The sequence below is a fragment of the Corvus cornix genome, chromosome 5 (genome assembly GCF_000738735.6).
Source record: "Corvus cornix cornix isolate S_Up_H32 chromosome 5, ASM73873v5, whole genome shotgun sequence".
Taxonomy (NCBI): domain Eukaryota; kingdom Metazoa; phylum Chordata; class Aves; order Passeriformes; family Corvidae; genus Corvus; species Corvus cornix.
The window spans coordinates 38,157,968-38,179,519 of NC_046335.1; the positions used below are offsets into that span (position 1 = coordinate 38,157,968).

Genomic DNA, 21,552 nt, shown 5'->3' on the forward strand with positions numbered 1-21,552 from the left:
TTTGCCCAGAGTTGTTGCCAAGCTAAGGGGCCTACAGGTTTCAGTACTGATTCAATATCAAACCTATTTCTGCTTTCTACAGTCTTCACAACATTCTGGTAACTGGTTTCAATAACATATTTCTTCAGTCAACCATCCAGTCAGTCTCAACATAAACTCCTGGCTGCAGATTTGAAAACAGACTTTCTCTCAGTAAGCTGGAGAATGGTTCATCTGTATTTAAAATCCTATCCCTTATACTACTTTTTCAAAAGACAAAGATGAAATATTAAGTAGCTCTGCCTCTGAGCTGCCAACCCTATCCCTCTTCCACACTTTCACCTTCAAGATGACCTGTTCTCAAGACAAAATACTTCTATAAGCAACCAGGTACGCTAAAAATACTACTTTTGTGGAAATCTGCTTGTATCTGTACAGTTTAGTTTTGAACAAGTTTAAATTTAACAAATTTAAGAGCTCAGGTCTCTAAAACTTCTCTTACTGTCTACCACCTTTTAAACTAGATGTTACATATATAGAATATTGAGTAAGATAGTTGCTTACATGTGATTTATTCTGCTAATTGCAAAGTTAGATTCTGATAGTTAGGGGTCTTTTAGTTTATTTCAGGAAGGTTGGTTGTTCTTTGATTGATTGTGTTTTGGGGTGGTTTTTTTTGCAGGGCATGTCTTAGATCATTTGTATTCACCTTCAAGCATGTTAGCAAAAATATCTGACATCGGAGGTGGGAGCTTGTAAGAACAGCTGTCACAAACCAGCCCTGCATGTCCTCTTCTGGAGCTCATGTTTGCACTGGTTTCTGCCAGCAGAATAAAGGATTATCAAGACTGAAAATAAGTTCAGTTATAAGAAACTGATCTGTAAGGCCTGCTAGCACCATTCTTACTGGTATTTAGTTTTTCCAGTAATTAAAGGATAGTTGGTTGCCATACAGGAATAGCTGGGGATTGGTTTGGTTTTGGTTTTTGTTTATACAGTGGAAGGTTTATTTATGGATTGATAAATACAATATCCAGTCTCACTGGGACAATAAGGCACAACTGTAGGATACAACTATAGAGCCAGAAGAGAGCAACACCTACTTCTAAGCAAATCACAAAGCTTACAAGCACTTTTTACTTTTCAGTCCATTAGCACTGTTACATTCTTATTTCACACGAGGTGGTTATAAATGTATAATGTTTCTTTCTCATACAGAGTAGAGGCTTTCAATTTACATTTCCTTCTGGAACTGTGCTGCACTCCGCAAAACTATGAAGTGCAACATTTTACTTTTGAATTCCTTAATTTAAAACAAATCAAAAATCCTTCAGAGACTTTCATCCTTCAACAAAAGTGATGATTAAAGGAACTAAGAAAAAAGGAAACGCGCATTTGAGAGTAGTTTTGAGACTGGTATTTATAGAAACGTTAACACATAACAGAGAAGCAGTTATAACACCGATTCTTCAATAAAGAAGCTCCCAGGGTTTTTTGGTTTTATTGGAAGGATCTCCCATATTGTGGAATGCCCCAGCTGAACTACACGAGATCATTTGTTAATCTAGCTACAGTGAATTGTTACTATTGAACCTTCAAGGACTCTGATCTCTTGAATTTATCAGCATTATAGTAATAGTATTAATCATCTTACACTTGCAAAGAGATTTGTATAGAAATACATTGTGAAATATCTGGGATAATATGAACTTTCCCAAATTGTATTCTTATGCCAGAGCTTTCTTAAATACAGCTACCACCCTCAACACAAATATAACAGACCGGGACTTTCATTATGGAAAATATAAATAATTACTCATTATGCAGGCCACTATAATTGGGGAAAAAAACCCCATTAAATCAGTTTCATGATTTCATGTTTCATTAACACTATTACCAGGGGGCAGTTACAGAACTAAGATTTTGGCATGACTGGTTTTCTTGCATTTTGTATACTGGTAAACAAATTTACACTTTCAGAAGCAAAACCACCCTGATGAGGGGAGGGATCCTAGATGAAAACAATCTGGAGAGGACACTTCATGGTCCACTGGCTGTCAAGCCTGCAAGCTACACAAAGGAAGAAACAAGTTTCTGCCTCTGCTACTTGAACAGTTCAAGTGACTTAGTGCAGAATTCCTATTCCTTTTAAGAACACTACAGCCTGTCCCCACCATAGATTCTACTATTGTCCCTGTGAATTCGTTCCACAAAGAACAAAATCTATTCACATTAATTTAAAGTACTCAAAGCTATCATCATGCATTTGTGCTAGTTGTACAATGAAGCCATAGTAATTGAGAAGTTCTCCAGTAAAAGACAGATTTAGAAGCAGCGAAGAAACAAATCTGCATATAAAGAGCCAAATAGGAAAGGGGCAAAAAAAAAAATTTAAAAAAAGGCAGCTGTAATGTGGCAAAAGTGAATCATTATCAATGCACCTAGTATTTGAGTAGATACTTGTCTCCGAAATGTCTCAGAGGGCACTTCTGTGGCATGTTCCTGTTTTTCCATTCTCAGATTCAGAGCTCAGAAGAATCAGTTTGTAGATTAAACAGTAGTGTATAAGGAGAGACATTTTACTGAAACAGTAGTGCAGAAGGAGACAAGAGAAAGGGCAAAAAACCCAGGATGAACAACATTAAAAAAAGCTCCTTTTCCAAGTTGCATGGCAGCCATTTCCCTTTCTTCCTGTTGCACAGGGAATGTTCACATTGGTAGAACAAATCAGGGAGGGGTTGGAGATGTATATGCACCAGTGGCAATGCTCTGGGGTATGGTGCTAAGGAGAAAATGAAGTTCTATTCATTACATAGTTGGAGTAGAAAGGAATAGGTTCTCCATCCATCAGTGAAGAAATCGAATGCTCATTTTCTGCTCTACATCCACCTTCTCCAAAACCTGCAATAAAATTGAGAAACAGTTACTTAAGTTACTGGACATCTCTCCTACAAGGTTTCTTATTCTAATATTGAGGAAATGGGCAGGAACATGGAATGTCTTCAATTCAGCATGCCAGTCCTTCATCCAGATAGAGACTGCTGTTTCTCAATGTCAGCTAAGGTCCTTCCAAGGGAAGGAACTTCAGCCATCAAAGCCACAAGGCTGTCAGTCAAAATGTAACTAATGCAGTTTCAGTCTGCCAACAACGCAGAAAGGCCTGGACTTCCAGAACTAGATTGTGTGGTAATGCCTGGCCAGGAAACACAAGGGAGAACGGAGTAGAGAACAGGACATGAGCAATCACTGAAGAGCAAAAATCAAGACCAGAGCACCACTAATGCAGATCACTGTAAGACTGGAGTGGCAAGTTCATTCACTAAATTGCTATTAACACTGAGGCATGAAGACATTACTCTGCTCCAGGCTGTTTCAGGCAGTAGACTTCAGTGCTCCAAGGTAAGAGTAATTTACATTTTAAGAGACCTCTGGAAGTCTTCTAGTCCAACCCCTCAATTCCTACTTAAAGCAGGACCTGCTAAATCAGGTTGCTCAGGGCCTTGTCCTGGTTAAACTTTAAATATCTCCAAGGGAGGAATTTCTACATCTTTCAGAAGCTATGACCATCCTCTTAGTAAAAAGTTTTCATTAAAGCAAACCACAGTTCCCCATGCTGCAACTTGTTTCTGTTCTTTTTATTATCTCCAAGATAAGTCTAGTTCCTCTTGTCAATAGCATCCCATTAGGTAGTTGAAATTGTTCTGCTACAGGACAACTTTCTCCACTGACTGTCTAAGGGCTCCCTACTGTTGCCTATTTCTGACTATGAAAACATGTAATTCAAAGTATCAGAGCTAGGAACTTCAATACCAGTATTAGCTGTGTTGCTAACAGATGAAATCTGCAAATGAAAACTGATCAGTGCTATTACAGCAGAAGAATTAATCTGTTCTAACTGTGCTAGTCAGGCTACTTGTGTAGAAAGAAGCAGTTGCAAAACAAAAAGTGAAAATTCTTCAGTATATTCAGGGCTGTAGCTTTATGTAAGAGTATAAAGAAACATGTGGACTAATTATTAGCACCGACAGTATTAAAAAAAATACAAAATGTGACTAATAAAGGGAAGAAAAAGCTAGCAGAAGGCTTTGCCCAAATGCAGGCGCAAGTATTTCAATGACTTCCTCTCTGTTCTCATTTGCATTTGTTTGAATGACTTGCTCATTACTGAGCAGTTTCATTTAGTCATAGTTTACAGTTTACAAACCTTTACAAATTCTGCAAAGGAGATGGCACTATCTCCATCTTGATCAGCTTCCTGGATTGTCCTGTCAGCAATGCTGCCCAGCTGTTCATCAGAAATATTTACACCAACCATCATCCGTAATACCTGTAGCATACAACATAACCATCACTGACACAGGAACACAAGTATTCTTAGTGCTTTCTTCTTGTGTGTACTGTCAAAATAACCCCACACGAGATTTTCATTGAAGTAATTTCTAGACAGACTTCTGTTGTTCTTTGTACATTAAGTCTTTCAGGAAATACAGGTATCTTTTGCAGCCACCATTGATAAAGAATCCTGCTTTTTCACTAGGCAGCAGGAAGAGGCAGAAGCAAGAGGAATCTTTTGGAACTAGGAACGAGTCTTTCTGTCCAATGCTTCTACTTTTTTTCCCCAGAAAACATACCAGCATTTGATTGAATATCTGCTGCTTGAGATGTTTACCTACAGGAATCACAGTCCAGTGACAACTGCTGTTACCCTCCACAGTCAGTAAAGCATTTTCTGAGCAGATAGAAGAGGGCAGTTCCAGTCAAAAGCAAACCTTTTTCTTACATCAGGAACCACAAATTGCCATGTGTACTTCCCAGGATTAGTAGCATGTAATTACTCCTAGCACAAGCCCAGTTTCATACATATGCAGCACTGACGAACTTTGATTACCTTTGCTGCAATTTCAAAAAGTTTTATTCTATTGAGAAGATGCACAGAGGATCAGGCAAACAACCTAATCCACCTCAGTGACTGTCCTTTTGAAATCCTTTTAGAAGCACCTTTGAAAGTTATAGAAGGTAGTTCTTAAGGTGCTTAGTGTATTTGTTGAATATTTAGGTGTCACTTCCAACAGGATCTGCCTAGCTAAGAATAAAGTCCCATACGATATCTAAAGCTTTAAGGCAGAGGTAAGCAAAGCCACCACATTACTCCAGCAGTTCTTTTGAGGAAACTCTTGCAACTCCCCTCATCTAAGTGGGTATGAAGTCACAGAGAACATCATGATTGAGTCATTCAAAGCAACCCTGTGCTACTTACCTGGAGAAGCTCATCCCTGGAAATCTTGTCATCTTTATCTAGATCGTATAATCGAAAAGCAACTACAGGGAAGAAAGAAAGAGCAGTTGAATTCAAGTGCCATTATTTTTCTTCATAACAATAGATTTATCTAAAAGAAAACCAACACAATTAAGTACTTGTAAATTATTTTATGAGAATTAGCTTAGAATTTAGGTCACCATAAAACTCATGCCCAGTTCCATAAAGTGTTATTACCAGACACAGAAATAGCATTATTGCCAATAATGGAAAAATTTTATGTTCACAAGCACTCTGCTTGATATTTCCTCAAAACCCCAAGTCATGGAAGAATAATTATCACTAAGATACATTCAGTCCTTTAATTTCAGAGCCAACCATTTTTACATTACCAATCATTCTATTTGACTATATTCTGGATGAGATATGACAGAAATTTTAAGTGCTCTGAGGACTGTTGCCAACTTTGATTAGCAAGAAAGAGCATTCTGCTCATATACTGTAGGCAGACATCCAAATACTTAAGAAAGTACTCAGCCGAAGGTGGGGAAAAAGCCACTATATTATATGGAAGAACTGGAGAAATAAGAAGAAAAGCTCATTCATGTATGGGATGTGGCTTCAAAATGTGAAATAATTTTGAATACAAACTATTTTGAAACACTTCTGAGACATTTTGCAAAGCATATATACATTACTCAAGAGTCAACCAATTCCACCAAATTCTAACATACCAATGGCTCAATTGTTGACATTCTGAACAGATAAGCTTCCAAGTAAATTTTAAAAAAAGTCAGGCATTAGAAGGTATCATTCCACAGGAAATGCAAAAGATCCCAAGCCCCTTTCCTCCCTTCCTAAGGGGAAAAAAAAAAACCCAACCCAACCAAACCCGAGGAAAAATAATTGATTCTATAGGAAGGTTCCCATTTCTTACAGTGGAGCTTGTTACTTCTGCTGTTCAGTGGTTCTGGTCCATTCTGGTCTTTGCTCTTTTCATTATCTTCTATGGGTCGGAAGTGGGCTAGCGTCCTCATGAATCCACGGAAATTCACCTGGTCCTCTCTGTGTAAGCATTTCAGCGGGTCAGTTTTTAGCATACCTTATACAGGCTCTTCATTTCAGTAAAGAAGACTATTAATATCTGAAGCATCAAGACCATGTGAACTCTTCCATTCCCACCTCCCCAGGGTTTGGCTGCCTATGCTGTTGCAAGCTGGGATTGTGCTGTTATGAAGTATGATGTATAAAAAAAAAGAAGCTCAGAGAAGTCTTACTGAGGACTCCCCTTCCCTTACCTGCAAAATCTGTTTAAGCTGAAGCCCTTACTCTTAGCCACTGCCTGAGCTATGCTGCTGCTATGCCGGAATGTAGCAATGTACCTTGCTGATCTGGACCCTAATTCCCTGGATTGACTTGATACTAGTTCACCACTGTCAAGCACTGGACTGTTGGTTGACTTGACAACAGTCACTGGACCTCCTCTGCTCTTTGTGCTCAGGTGCGTGCCCTTCTTCACCAAGTACATCACCCCGTCCACCTTTGCTGTCACCCTTGGCTCCTGCCTGTGAGGCTGTCACTGCTCACCACTCTCTGACAACAGAGTTCTCTTTTCTAGTTTCGGTGGGAACCAGCCATGTAAATACTTCCCAGGATGCCTGCTTTCTATTCAGTAAACCCTGCCTGGTTTTAGCTGATATTATGACTTGATTAGACAATCTGATCTCTATCAATCAGTAATGACAAGTATGTTCAAGAGGAGAAGCAGATTCCATAGAACAATCCAGAGAGGTACAATGAAGAGAGACAATACTGCAAATTCGATCATCTCTTTGGATTTGTGTTAGAAGTGTCTTAGTCTATGTCTTAAATGTAATAAAAACCTAAAATCAACCAACCAAAAAAGCCAATCTAATAACAATGGTACACTTACCATAGCAGACACAAGAAGACCAAATTAGTTAATTGTAATGCTGCTTTACACAGAATAGCATTGATACAAGTTTGCTTTAAGAACTGAAGTCCATACATGGCCTGGAATTTCCTCAAAAGTGGTCAGTAGTTTAGGAAGAGTGGAAAACTGTGACAGAAGCCTGAGTTTGTCAATAAATAAAGCACAAAAAAGTGTTGTAAAGAATTTCTCTTTAGAGAATTAAGATATGCTGAGGAAACAATGTACCCACACACATTGCATGGCAAGTTTGAGGTGTTAGGTTATTAGCAAATTCAAATTCTGTCCCTTAATTATCAGCATTTCACTCCTATGAAAACTTCAGATGAACTACAAATTTTGTGCCTGCTCACAAATTCAGTTTGTTGCAACTCACCCTTCTGGAAAGAAGGCATTGATAATTCTGTCTCCGAGTGGATTGATGGCAAGCTCTGGAATCCGCTGGAAATCTTCACGGCTAAGTAAAGCAAGAACACAAGGAGTCAGCATAAAGCTGAAGTCAGAGAAGCTGCTTAAAAAGAATTCACAGTAAAACATCCATGGAATTCTATTTCTGCAGCAAGACACTTGGTGATTTTGAAAACGTAACTTTTAAAATATTTTTTTCTTTATGACGAATGGCACAAAATAAAGCAAAAGACAATGCCAAACCTATATTCCATCACAAACTAGAAGTGCTCATTTATCATGTTAACACCACTTCTCAGACACTAACATCATTTGTGCTAGAAACCTTACTGTAATGATGCCAACTAGTTTGCAATGTAAGAAAAGGAAAGCTTCTGAAGTTGCTTTGAAAGAAATTATGGCTCCAAGATGAAAATATTGATTGGGTTTTTTTAATCATTATTTTGGTACTTAATCATACGAGTTGTCATGACTTTTCCAGACTGCCTCATTTCAGATTCTGGAAGAATACCATACTTCTCCAAGCCTACTATAGGTCATTAGAATGTTCCAATAAATTTTTTTTGTTGTTGTTTGTTTATACAACAAATCTATATTTTATAATAAATGCCAAATTTCAGATTATTTTAGTTTCAACCAAGCAGTACTCCTATTTTGAAGTGGTAAATCTACACTTTTACAGGCACCTATACACCAGATATAACTTCACCAGTACAGGCAAATACTCAGTTCTCTTGCCAGCCATTCTCTTTTCTGCTCATGATTATATGTACACAGCACAATATAAACACAGCTATGCTTACACTTCTTCTGATCTGAAAGACATCATGAATTGTACTGTATACACATTTTAGAACAGAAGGACATGAACACAGGCTTCATTCTCCTATTAGAATTGCACTAATATTTTCTCTTTTCTTTCAACCTAACAGACTGTCAGTGACAGGAAAGTGGATAATATTGGTGTGACCAAGGCAGACACACCAAATGTGTCTTAGTGAGCAGGTTTGGTTGGTTTGCTTTTCCCTACAACAGAACACAGCAACTTATCAGTTAGTACAAGATGTACTTCATAATAATTTAGATTTTAAATTGCAAACAGTGAAGCGGTTAAGCTGTAAAAACCCTCCACCCTATCCTGTCTGGATGCATAACTTGACATTTCCTGCCCAATCTCCAGAAATACTGGCAGTTCCCTTCAAGTCAAATGCAGTCCTGCTGGTTTTGAAGTTGGGGTCAAAGTCTCAAACTTGGTTACTCAATGTTTGCTACTGTTCAAAACTATGCTCACTAACTAAACTGGCAACAAGGTCTGATTCATGACATCACTAAAGCAAAAAAGTGGCTTAATAAAGTAAACACAAACCAATTTTGAGATTATTTAAATATACAAGCCTTTTATAATGCTGTGATATTAAAGACAGGATAAAAAAGAAATTGGCTGACCTTATCACCAGTCTCGCTCAGGAAAGGCAGAGAAGCAAGATGCTCTAGTTTTAAATGTATTCTAAAGCACTTCTTCCACCCAATCACCACCACAGCACTGTTAAGACTCCCAATTACAGTGCATCTGTTACAACGTGGTTAAACTGTTTGACCTTCTAACAGAGAGACCTGACCATATTTTTAAGTTATCCCAGCAAAATTCTGCTCTGACCAGGTCTGTTATTTTTAATAGGCAAAGTTAACATCTGTTTAGCACAATCAACTTGTTACCAGACCCTTCAGGACTGCTGCATTTTAAGCTACAGCTGAAGGTCAAAGTATGCATTAGTGATTTAAGCAGGAGATGCAATGATGTGGAAAGCCTATGTCCTAATAACAGTATTTTAACAATAGAACTTCAGTGTCAATGCTAACTTTATAACCCTAAAGCAGCAGCTACCCTCTCTTCCATGTAGAGCAAAATCCTAATGATTCAAAATTTTTTACTTGCATATCGTGACTTTTTACTATTCAGCCTCAGTATACACTTGGCATTTCAGCCTCCAGTGATTCCATTTTCTAACAGATTAACAATTAACCACAAAAAACTCCCCAGGTTTCAAATCTATTTGTCCTGTCATTATCAGGATTGCAGTAGAGCACTTTTGCTTATTAAGAGCACATTACTGAGTGTTATAACTGAAATAGCTGCAATAGCCATAAAAGCAAATGAATGTGTGAGGTAAATTATTCTCCACTTTATAAAGCTAAGCTTTCCTGCATTCATTAGGGACCAACTTCACCTGGCTGATGCTGGAGCTTACACAAAACTTAATACCCTCTACTTCTTATGTGTTCATGGGCAACAAGGCTCTTCTAAGCTATCTTTCCATGAACCTGGCTCTTATGAAATCTTTGCTTAAATGCAACATACAAAGCAATCTTTAACTGCATGTGAATATTATGCAGGCCAACCATTTAATACATATGCCAGTGGATTCATAATTATATGTACTTTACAGCAAAGAATTGGTAGATTCTAAGCAAGACAAGTATTCCTAAGCATAAGTACTCCCTCCAAGGCACAGAGCAGACCCCTACTGTAAAGGTGGTTCTGCCTTATCCCAAAGGCTGCAAGAAGCCTGCAAGACCCTTTCTTCCCTTCCATTTCTGGTTGTTCATTCTTCTGTTACTTCTGTATGGTAGCAAAGCACTGTTCCCTCAGCAGGGATGAGGACGGGTATCTAGAGCTGAGGGAAAGTAAAATTATGGAAAGGAAAAAAACCCCACATACATGCACATCAGAAGTGGTAGAGGAAAGGAAAGATGCCCAGAGGATATAGGTAACAAGAAATTACTTGAAGAAGGGAAATAATTAAAAGTAGTAAGGTGTATCATACAAATTGGTCAAAAATATTTAAGAGGTGACTACTGAAGAGGTTCCATTGCTTCCTTCCACTGCTAACATCAGCTTTGTCATTCATCTAACCTTTTGGTGGTCTAATGTATCCCCCATAAAAATCTCCCTACTTTCCTCCTCTCCAATTATCCTTCTGTTGAATTTGCAACTTGAGGCAGTCCCAAAAACTTCAAAAAATCTAAGAGCACCACAGCTGACAATGACGTGCTGGAAGCCTGGAGAAGTTACAGGGAAAGAATACTAATATCCCCCTCTTTTGGGGTTGCATCAGCCATCTCATCTAACCCCATCCTTACACATGCTCTACACAAATTATAACTGAAATAGCTTAACTAACAGAGCACTAATTGGTTCATAAACATAAGGCCAAGAAGTACGCAAAAAGGTGATAATTAGATGAGCAATAAGGAAGGAAAGAAAAAAGGCAGCATGCATAAAGTGTGGTTGAAGATGGAAGTATAGACTATTCTTGTATCCTGTCTTTTCCAATCCAAACCCATATCCTTCCTGTCTTTTCTATTTTAGATAAAGCTAAAAATGCTTTGCATTTTCTTGAGAAAAAGTAAAGAATTCCACATTCAGAGAGCTAGCTTTTATGTTTTACAATCTTGCAGTATCAGTTTGAACTAATAAGAACAAGCCTGACACCTTTCCAGACCCAGATGGTTCAGTCAGCTGACAAAGACTGACAGATGGCCTGGCTGGCTCATGTTACCCTTCTCTCAGGATCAGAGGCTTTCTGAAGTTCTCCAGCAGACACGTGTGAACAGCTTTCATAAGCATGAGACCTGCATAAACAGCTCAGTGTGTCTATTCTCTGTATGTACCAGCTTTCAGAACATTTGCCCTTCCTTCCTTCTTCCACACTTACCAGGCTATACCCATTACTGTATAGTAAAAACTACTTCTCAAGTGCTTAACCTGTCTTTTCCCCAGTGCACAAGAAACTACTGTTAAGTGGGAGGTTCCATAAAAAACTTACATACAAAGATACCAGTTTAGATAAGTATCTCCCTTTATAGCTCTATACATGTCTGTCTAGAGCTACTTACTAGTAGATAAACTTTGGAACAAAGGTATTCTTGTGTGGTGTACAGTACAGCACCAGCGCAACAAGGAGACTCACTAAGCAATTACATACTTATCCTGTTCATGCTATATTATTTCCTCCTATTGGAAATCAGCATGTAAGTAAGGAAACATGCACACTGGTTTCCTCCTGAGCTATAGTTAGGATGTAGACAGAACAAGTATGTTCCAGATTTCATCATTTAGATGTAGCTATGGACATCCAGGGGTGTCAATCTTTTGTTTTGGCAACTCAGCATGTTGCAATATTGAAATCAAAGGTGACAAAAGAGTTTCCAAGAACAGTTTTGTCCTGTCTTTTCCAACATGGTTTTGTTCAGATGGTGGAAGTCTGAGGGAACTTAATAATTTTGTTTAGCAAAAGTGAAGCTAAGGAAAAATATAAAATTTTTCTACAATTTTAAAGAAAGGTGAAGGCAAACCTGACATTTTTACCTTTACAGGTAAAAATGGCTGTAGTCTCTTAGAGAATAAATATGTGAGAGGGAAAAAAGGAAGCAAAAACCAAAAATGTTTTGAAGACCAAGTTTTGTTTTTATCAATAATCATCTCTAATATTTCATTTATGTAACTCTTTAAAAACAAAGTGCCTTGAAATTACACATAGGTACACTGGCTAGAAACATGTGGCTAAGAAAGATTTCTGCTTTTGATTAATTTTATAGGTTTTTTTTAATGGAACTTCTATAGTTCCATAACCACCAGGATTAATCATCATCTACCAGATCTTCTGTATGAAGCGCTCTTTACTTTGCCCTTCTTCAGAAGGGTGGTACACATTTAAAGATTTATTTCATGCCATAAAGAACTGCCTAACACATCTTTTCCTAATCATGGTCACATGAGTGATTTTGTCATGTTTGATTTATAAGTCAAGGTATAAGTCATCCTTATGGAAACAGTAATTCTTGCTCACAGGAAACAGACAGAAGACATACCCTCTAAACTGTTTGGTGGTAGTAAGCAAGGCAAAACTTCCTCTTACTTGTCTTAAAGCAGCAAGTTCTCTTTGAGCTGTAGCTCAGAAACCAACATCTATGACCTTCCAAGCTGTAGTTCTTGCTCTCTCCTCGTTCTTTTATGTCTCAGGAAGCAGTTTTCTATTACTTAAACTTAATAGTTCCTACATTTTGTGGGTACCAGAACAAGTTTAAAAAATTGAATGCCATTCTTAAGTCAGACATGTTTGAGAGTGGGCAATGCTCAGGGGCCAAGACTGCAAGTTAAAGGATCACAATAAGCACAGTTGCTGGGATTTTCCAAACCTCCACTTCCTTTCCTAAGTACCATATGATTATCAACAATGGAAGTCTAACTCCTCCTGATGCATAATACTGCGAAACTGAACATTGTGCAACAGACATTTATAACATATTTAATCAATTACTCCTCTTACGTAAACTGAGTACAATCACTTTGCAGTTTATACAAGCCTTATGGAATCAGTAAGTGAATTCAGTGTTGGAGGAGAACACGGAGGAGTTGAGGAAGAACACGTCCTGTGTTGAAATTGTGCTAGACTAATCTGATAGCCATCACCTTTATCCATCAATGAATATTAAACTCACACGTAAAGTTTGAAAAGGCTGTTAATGTTCTTTTCCAAATAATTTTAAACATAAGGAGTATTAACTTTATCCACAATGTCATCAGTTGATCTCTACATCAGAATTGCCAGTGCTACAATTCATATAATACATTGGCTTTAGTGTCAGAGTGGGCTTTTGGAAGTTCCTGCATATCCCATCCCAAGCCAATTTTTTACATGCTCAATCCATTTAGTCATCCCTTCAGCTATGCAAGTCTAGAAATCAGTACAGACACAGTTCAAATCACTGGAGTCAATCAGCTTCAAAACCTATGCAAGCCAAAAGAGGAGGGAGAGCATTTTTAACCCAAAATAATCACTCTGTAGTTGTTTACCATACAATTCCACATCCAATTACTTAAATGCTGAGAAGTCAGCAATTTGTGGCACCAGAAGGAACTGCGCATTTCCTTCAGGAAAGGAAATTGCAGTAAGCCAAAAGTACTGCCAAAGACCATGTATCTTACAACTTGCCACTTTGATCTTTTAAGAGGTGATTCCAGCATTACAGTTACGCCTATAGCTTTTCTGGGTTTATAGTGCATCCTACAGTCATATTGTACAAGATCACATACAAAACCTCAGGTGATGCCTGAATCACTGAATTTGACTGGGAGAGAGCTGCTATGAAAGAAATTAACTCCGTAAGAGCCAGATCTCACATGTGCTACAACAAGGTCCCTTTCCCCTTCCTACTCTCTCCTGCATTCTTCTCCAGCTTTCCTGTGCACTGTGGCTATATGGTGAATGGGAAACAAAATCCAGGAGAGTAAAGAAGGCTACAGAAAAACAACAGCAGGCAGAGATATATTTTAACAGGCCATGATCTCACCACAGTTTACCTTTTGGTTGAGAATACTCTTTCCAGCAGACTTGGTCCGTCAAAATGAAAAATATTTTGCAGATAAAGTTAAAGACTCATCTTTATTTAATTGACTAAGCTGTAAGAAACAAGATCACTTCTGTAGCTTTCAAATTGTAGACAGGAAACAAACACTAAAGATCTTAGAATATCCTACACTACCACTTTAAAGAACAGAATGTTTGTTTAGTCACACTGACTTGGTTCCAGCTCTTTTTTTATTTTTGAGCATACTAACAGATATGGGTGGTCAACAAGAGGTGCAAAGTTAAATACAGTAAATGGATTGAAGATCCAAGTATGGTTAAAAGACATTGGATATCAGAAACAAGTAAGTATAGACCTTTTTTCTTATGAAAGCCAGGAGAAACATGATACAGCAGAACCATTCTCGGAATAAATATTAGAGGCAACATATAAAGAAAGGTGAGAAAGAACAATCTGAAAGTGTTGTTTCACAATTCTGAACATTTTTATAAGACTTTGAATACCAAATCTGTACTTTCTCATATTAACTGCTACAAAACTTCAACACTACAGTAAAGACAGTTGGTACTTAGAGCACCTCAGTTCAACAATTAAACTTTTCATGTAGACAGTAGGTATGAAAGAACTTGTTACAACAGCCTCAATGATTTACCAATGAGAAAAACATGCAGACATCCTGCAACAGCAAGCCACCAATACAGATGTGCCAATGCAAGTACAGCTGAATTACCCACCTAAGAGTGCCATTTTCTCCTTTGTCCAGACTGGTGAATCGACTGTACAAGCGGGTGATTTGACTGTGGGAGACTGAAAAAAAAGGAAAGAAGATGACAAATTAGCATGTCAATGATTCCTCATAGGAGCAGACCTCATTACACTGCACTACACTGCTGCCAGAAGCTGTTCAAAAAAGAGATCACACAGAACCAGTTACATTGAAAGCACACGACAATAAGCATTTAGGGACTTTGTGAGCTATAAATCACAGCTTAATATTCAAGAATCTACAAATTAGCTCATTCTGCAAAAATATGTCTAACTTCGTCTTCTACCCATTTCTATTTTTGATCTTTAACAATTTTTTGTTATCTGACTCAGTATATGTCAATTAAAAAGAAAAAAATATTTGATTCACAGTTCCACTTTATTTCCTTTAATTCCTTTATGGCTAGAAATAATCTGGACACAGCCTACACTGATGACCTCTGTATCACTCATGACACTGAAGACCCCTGCTATAGTATCTTTGCTTCTCTTTTGCTTATCTCTATTCCCATTGTCTTTTTTCCACCTAAAAATGGAAAGTGAACTCAGTTTCTCTGCATGTGGAAAGTGGTCAGAGAGGCTTTAATTTTTACTTTACTATTCTTCCTTTACAGGACTGCTGAAATCTAAACATTATGGGAGTCATAGAATAAGAGAATAACCTGAGTTGGAAGGGACCCAGAATGATCATCTGAGTCCAGCTCCTGGCCCTGCACAGCACCATCCCCAAGAACCACACCATGTGTCTGAAAGCATTGGCCAAACACTTCATGAACTGTGTCAGGCTGGTGCCATGACCACTTCCCTGGGGAGCCTGTTCCAGTGCCCAACCACCCTCTGGGTGAAGAGCCTTGTCCTAATATCCAACCGAAACCTCCCACCACAGCTTTTTGCTCTTCCCTCAGGTCCTATCACTGATCACCAGAGAGCAGAGATGAGGAAGGCTTTGTTTCAGAACCTGGAGCCAAAGATAGATTTATTATTAAATTTAATAGTATTGTTTAGATCCTGCATTAGACCAGCAATACTTTGGTGCCCAGCCCTCTGTTGTGTTAAGATCTCTCTCTGCCTTCGAGGGAGTCAACAGCTCCTCCCAATTTAGTGCCACTGGCAAACTTACTTAGTATGCCTTAGAGTCCTATGTCCAAGTTGTTTAGAAAGATGCTAAGGAGTACTGGTCCCTGAAATGGAGCCCTGCACAACCCCATTAGTGACTGGTCACTAGCCTGATGGTACCCCATTCACTGTAACCCTTTGCACCCAACCCAGGAGCCAATTGCTCATGAAATAAATTACCAGGTTTCTAGAACATTGAATTAAAAATTTAAAAGCCTATTTCTAAAGAAATTTGAGAAGGAGTTGGGATACAAAGCAAGCAAGTTATTGCAGACTTTTAAAATCTGCAATTTGAAACACAAATTACAAAGGCAGTATTAAGTTCAGCATAACTGTGTCAACATTACCAAGATACTAGACAACCCAAGATATTAGACAACTAGATCTTTAGTCTGTGATGTGAGTGGGATGTACCTATACAGAACAGCAATTCCTTTAACACTGAAAGAACACTTGTCCTGGTTTCAGCTGGGACAGAGTTAGTTTTCTTCTTAGTAACGGGTACAGTGCTGTGGTTTTTGGATTTCATAAGAGAATAACAATGACAACACACTGTTGTTTTGGCTGTTGCTAAGTAGTGCCTACCCTAAGCCAAGGGCTTCTCAGCTTCCCAGGCTCTGCCAATGAGGAGGTGCACAAAAAGCTGAGGGGGAGTACAGCCAGAACAGCTGACCCGAACTGGCCAAAGAGATCTTCTGTACCACAGCACATCATGTCCGGTGCACACTGAGGGAATTGGCCAGGAGGGGCCGATTGCTGCTTGGGGACAGGCTGCACGTTGGTCAACAGAGGGTGAGCAGTTGTACTGTGCTTCACTTGTCTTTCTTGGCTTTCATGTCTCTTTCTATCCCCTTTTCATTACAATTAGCATTATCATTGTTATCATTAACATTTTTGTAATTATTGTATTTTACTTTATTTCAACTCTTAAACTGTTCTTATCTCAAACCATGCATTTTACCTCCCCTCTGCCCCAGCTTCTCTTCTCCCACCTTGACAGGGAGTGAGCAAGCATCTGCGTGGTACTTAGTTTTCAGCTGAGGTTAAACCACAACAAGGCCCTACAGGAGATCTTGACTTCTCAGTCTCTTCTGATGAAGTTAATAAACACACGAAATAAGACTGAACTGAATGTTAATGATTACTCAGTAAAGGTATGATTGTCTACAATGCTAAACTAGGACTTAATGTCCTTTTCAGATTTAGGTTTTTTAAAAAGCCATCACCAGGACATGCACAATGCTTTTCTTACTTAAAAACTTACTTGGGAAGAGGTTGCACAGAAATTGTTTGATCTGTGACAAACGAGGCAAATTTCTTTTTTAAGGTCTGTTCTTTCTTTCTTGAGGCTATTTGTTTAGGTTCCCTCCTTCAGCATGACCTGCCAGCAACTGGGTTTTCACCCCCCCCCCACCTTCTTGTCTCCTCGGCAACTTTCATTCTTTGCATAGGATTGGGCAAATTGCTCAATTCACCTAAGGCAACTTCTCTACAATCAGACTGGGCAGCTTGCTCCCTTTCAAGTTAAGCAACACACACATAGAAAACAAGTACCGGTACTCTAAAGACTTCAAACTTCTGCATTTCTGATTTAGTGTTTTAGATACCATAACAACAACTGATGGTGAAAAAAAGAAGGCGGGAGTTAGATCTCCTATTAGAAGCCCCATACTCCCACTCCTCCCTGTAAACAAAGAAGGTGATGAGAATTCTGCTTAGCTACCATTCCCAAACTAATGTCAGCATCTCCATTTTTGGAACAGCTAGTATGTGAGAAATAGTACGTAGCTGTTCACAGGAGAAGTGGTATTTTCATTAACGTCATACTAAGCAAAAAGCATATCATAGCTCTGTGAGAAAGGAGGATGATTCAGGTCTACCACGGTGTTGTGTCATAATTTCTTTTTGGCTCTCATCCCTCACAAAAGCTGTGTCACTGGACATTTTTCAGTGCATTTGCATGCAAACATAAAGATTCTCCTGCATACCATAGAAGAATTAAGACCTACAATTTATGAGTTTATGAATTTATGCTTCTTGAAAATCCAAGGTTAAGGCTTAAAGCTAGCTGAAACACCGTTTTATCAATAATAAAATACCGCTAGCCCAATAAGATCCTTCTAAAAATTTAGGGTCAAGACCTCTAAATTAGGAGTTGCTCCCTCTATTTTACTTATGTTAAATCATTGTAAAGTTTTTAGCAATTAGACACTCTTGTCTACAACAGTAGCATAAACTCATATAAATATATTTATATACTTAGTAAAATATATAAATATCCATCAGAAAAATATATTATCTGCTACCATGCAAGCATTTTTTTCTCCTAAATTTAGGTATGAGCATTAGTTTATTATTAATCCTTAGGTATAGTGCTTCAAAGCATGGAAACAAAGGGTGTGAACCAAATAGTCTGAATACTGTTACATTCCAACAGCTTTCCAAAAGCTTGCAACAGAATGCGGACAAGCAACGTCTTGGGCCTCCCATTTTTTTTTACAGTTGTTACTGAAATATCAAAGCAATTAGGATGACTTCAAGGTGTTTTCATGCTCAAATTTCAAAATATTTATATGCAAAGCAAACAATTTCCATACAACATCATGTGAGATTTAGGTCTGTTAACTTCAGGCTTCGCACCTGCTACTGAGAACCTGACGCCTTACCTTTGCAGATGTCTCTGAACTTATGCTACAAAGTGCTTTTCACTAGAGCAAAAAAAAATCTAGAATTTTAATCCAAGCAAATTTCATTCAAGAGATAGTCATTGCATAGCTTTTGAAAGACTATGCTTCAAGTCCCCTAAAACACATGTTCTTCACCAGCTCTGCTAAAGAACATTAACATACAGTTTCTCACTCATGTCAGAATCATTAGCTATTCAGTTTTGTGCTACATGAAATTGAGCAGAAGTTATATAATTCCACAGTTGAACTCAATAGAATTGGTTAAGTATTCTACTCAGTGCTTCACACCTACCCCAGATGAACTGCAGAAAACATGTTTCACAGTAAAGAGGCCAAAAAAGAATCCCTGGGAGCACTTTATCAGACCACCAGTTCAAGACGGACTTGTAATGCTGCTGCCAGATTTCTTCACGTCTACGAAGTCTCTTTCTCAAACTCTTCAGTAGCTGAAGTACCATCAGCCTCAAGTTTCCAACAGAACACAGCAGTCTATTCAGTAACACTACCTTAGCATTCGGCCTGTGAACTTTGATCCAGATAACCAGTGTTGGGGCTTTTTCCCACCTTGTATAAGTGTTTTCACCTATATGAAGTGTATAACACTGCTAACAGCTTGGTGGAATTTTGCATCTGGCTAGAGAAGTATAAAAAGCAGAGAAAAATCATGTTCCTAAACAGCAGTTACAGACTGGGGACAAGAAGAAAATAATTGATAAATCAATGAGACACACTGCGATGACTTACAAGCAAGCATGAGTCAGAGATTAGCAATGGCTGATTAACAAAATGGTATTACTTATAAAATTGACTAGATAAAAACATGGGGAAAATTAACAAAACTGAGGTCACAAAGCTAAAACCCACTGATCATAACTTTGATCACACTCTGATCATACAAGAAAAGAATTTAGAGGCTAACTAGAGTCAGGGGGTTTTATTGCTTAGGATGCCTATATAGGCATCTTAATGGTATTTATTTAACAATCATGTAAGTAAAATTTTAGGAATAAAACACCACAGACAATAAATCAAGTAGCAGCATGAGGAAAAATGTAAAACCTTTTGGAAAAATATTCCAGATTTGGGGTTTGGCTTTTGAAGCATCTAAGTGAGAGGAGGCTACCTTTAGTCCATGATCTTTAAAGATTAAAAGAAAAAAGCCACAGTAGGTTATTGCTGGATAAGCAGACTTTGACATTCCTAGGTTTGTTTATCACAGCCTTCCTGTAGAAGGTTTTCATGACAGACGGAAAAAGGATCATGGAAACTATGTTAGCTCACTCAGACTGCCACTACACTAGCACCAGCGATGTCTTAATATTGTTCTTTTCTGTAGCCACTCATTTTCCTGACACAAATAAACTAACATCTAAGAAGAATATATAACACCATTTATATTGGAAAGAAAACTGAGGAAAGCATATTCAAGTAGCAAGAACAGATAAGAAGGCATATGCAGAAGAAAAATGTTAGCTGGGCACAGCATGTTTACCTGAGAAGTTTCCTGGGGAAACAAACAGCAAAGTGCTACCTATGGTGTCATCATGACCTCTGCTCCCAAACTAGTTAGGAGGGCATCCTCCATTTAGTATCATTTACTACTTGCTAGAACTCTCAGGCAACTATTCTATCACACAAATTAACAACACTGGAGTTTCACCCTCTCTAAGGTATTTTATGTTTATGGAGAACAAATCGATCAAATACTGTAGGCTAAATTATCTCAATACTAGAGTCCAGGTTGAATAATGCTCTCCCAATTGCTGACTAGTACAGAAATTTTCACTTCTTTTTAGTTAACCACACCTGTCTCTCACAAGTTACTTCACTTCCTTTATGGTTTAAATGCCACACAACATTCATTCTGAATACCCTTACAGCAACTTTAGCACTAGCCCATGAAACAAATAACACCTGGGGGAAAAAATTACTATCCAACAACAGTTTCTCTGGGCTAAAAACCTGAGAGAAACTCCAGCACCAGACATCGAGACAGACAACTCTTCAAAACCCAAGGAGCTACCTCTGACCGAATAAAATACTGCACGCACCAAGAGCACTGCTTCCCTTCCCTTCCACTGGGATCTCGCTGCTGCTACCGGCAGCGGCGCTTCCCAGGTTTCCGCGGGCCTGCCAGACACGTCCGGCCCCGGGGCTGCGGGTGCCTGGCCCCGGGCACTGCCCCGACGCGAACGCCGCAGCCGCGCAAGGCAGGGCCCCCCGGCCCGAGGGACTGCGAGCGGCCCCGCTCCGGCCGCCGATCCCGCGGCACTTCCCGCCCCGCCCCGCCGCACTCAGGCCCCCGCACTCACAGCCCGTCTCCTTCTTGATCTCCTCAATCTCCTCGTCCCGCAGCAGAGTGGACGCGCGGGAACCCATCGCAGCCGCTGGGCCCGAGGGGAAGGGAAGGGAGGGGCCGGGGGAAGAGTTACGCAGCCGAACAGCAGCGACGGCGGTGCCACAGCCGCTCCCGGCACAGGCCCGACCGCGGCCGCCCCGCTGCTCTGAGGCGGAAGGCGAACGCGCACCGACTGTCGCGGCCCCGCCCGCCGCCTCCGCTCGGCCCGGCCCGGCCCGGCCCCGCCCGCCTCCGCCCGCCCGCCTCCGCCCGCCCCTCACACGCCTCGCGGCCGCCCACGAGCCCCGCGCGCAGGCGTGTGGAAAGCTCCTGTGCACAGCGGGAGAGCGGCCGCTTAAAGTAACTGCTTTGTTGTTTCTTTCCCAAGTTAATAGCAGTGCTTGGTGCTACGGTCTTGCTTTGTTTTGCAAATCGCAGAATCACAGAACGGGTAAGGTTGGAAGAGACCGCAGTAGGTCACCTGGTCCAACCTCCCCGCTCAAGCAGGGTCATCCTACAGCAGATGGCACAGGATTCCATCCAGATGATTCTTGAATATCTCCAGTGAGGGAGACTCCACAACGTCTCTGGGCTACCTGTTCCAGTGCATTGCCACCTGCACAGTAAAGAAGTTTTTCCTCATGTTCAGTTGCAGCTTCCTGTGCATCCATTTCTGCCC

The 21,552-nt window shown here is 39.6% G+C and overlaps 1 protein-coding gene across 1 annotated transcript; it reads right to left on the bottom strand.

Annotated features, from left to right (window-relative positions):
• Positions 1–1,082: 1,082 nt before the first annotated feature.
• Positions 1,083–21,084, bottom strand: CHP1 (calcineurin like EF-hand protein 1). Its single transcript, XM_039553428.1, has 7 exons — positions 20,848–21,084; positions 14,702–14,774; positions 7,564–7,644; positions 6,174–6,301; positions 5,237–5,298; positions 4,184–4,306; positions 1,083–2,880 (listed from the first exon to the last, which is right to left on the bottom strand). Exons 1-7 carry the CDS (start codon positions 20,912–20,914, stop codon positions 2,827–2,829), a joined length of 588 nt encoding a protein of 195 aa, XP_039409362.1. The 5' UTR covers positions 20,915–21,084; the 3' UTR covers positions 1,083–2,826.
• Positions 21,085–21,552: the final 468 nt, after the last annotated feature.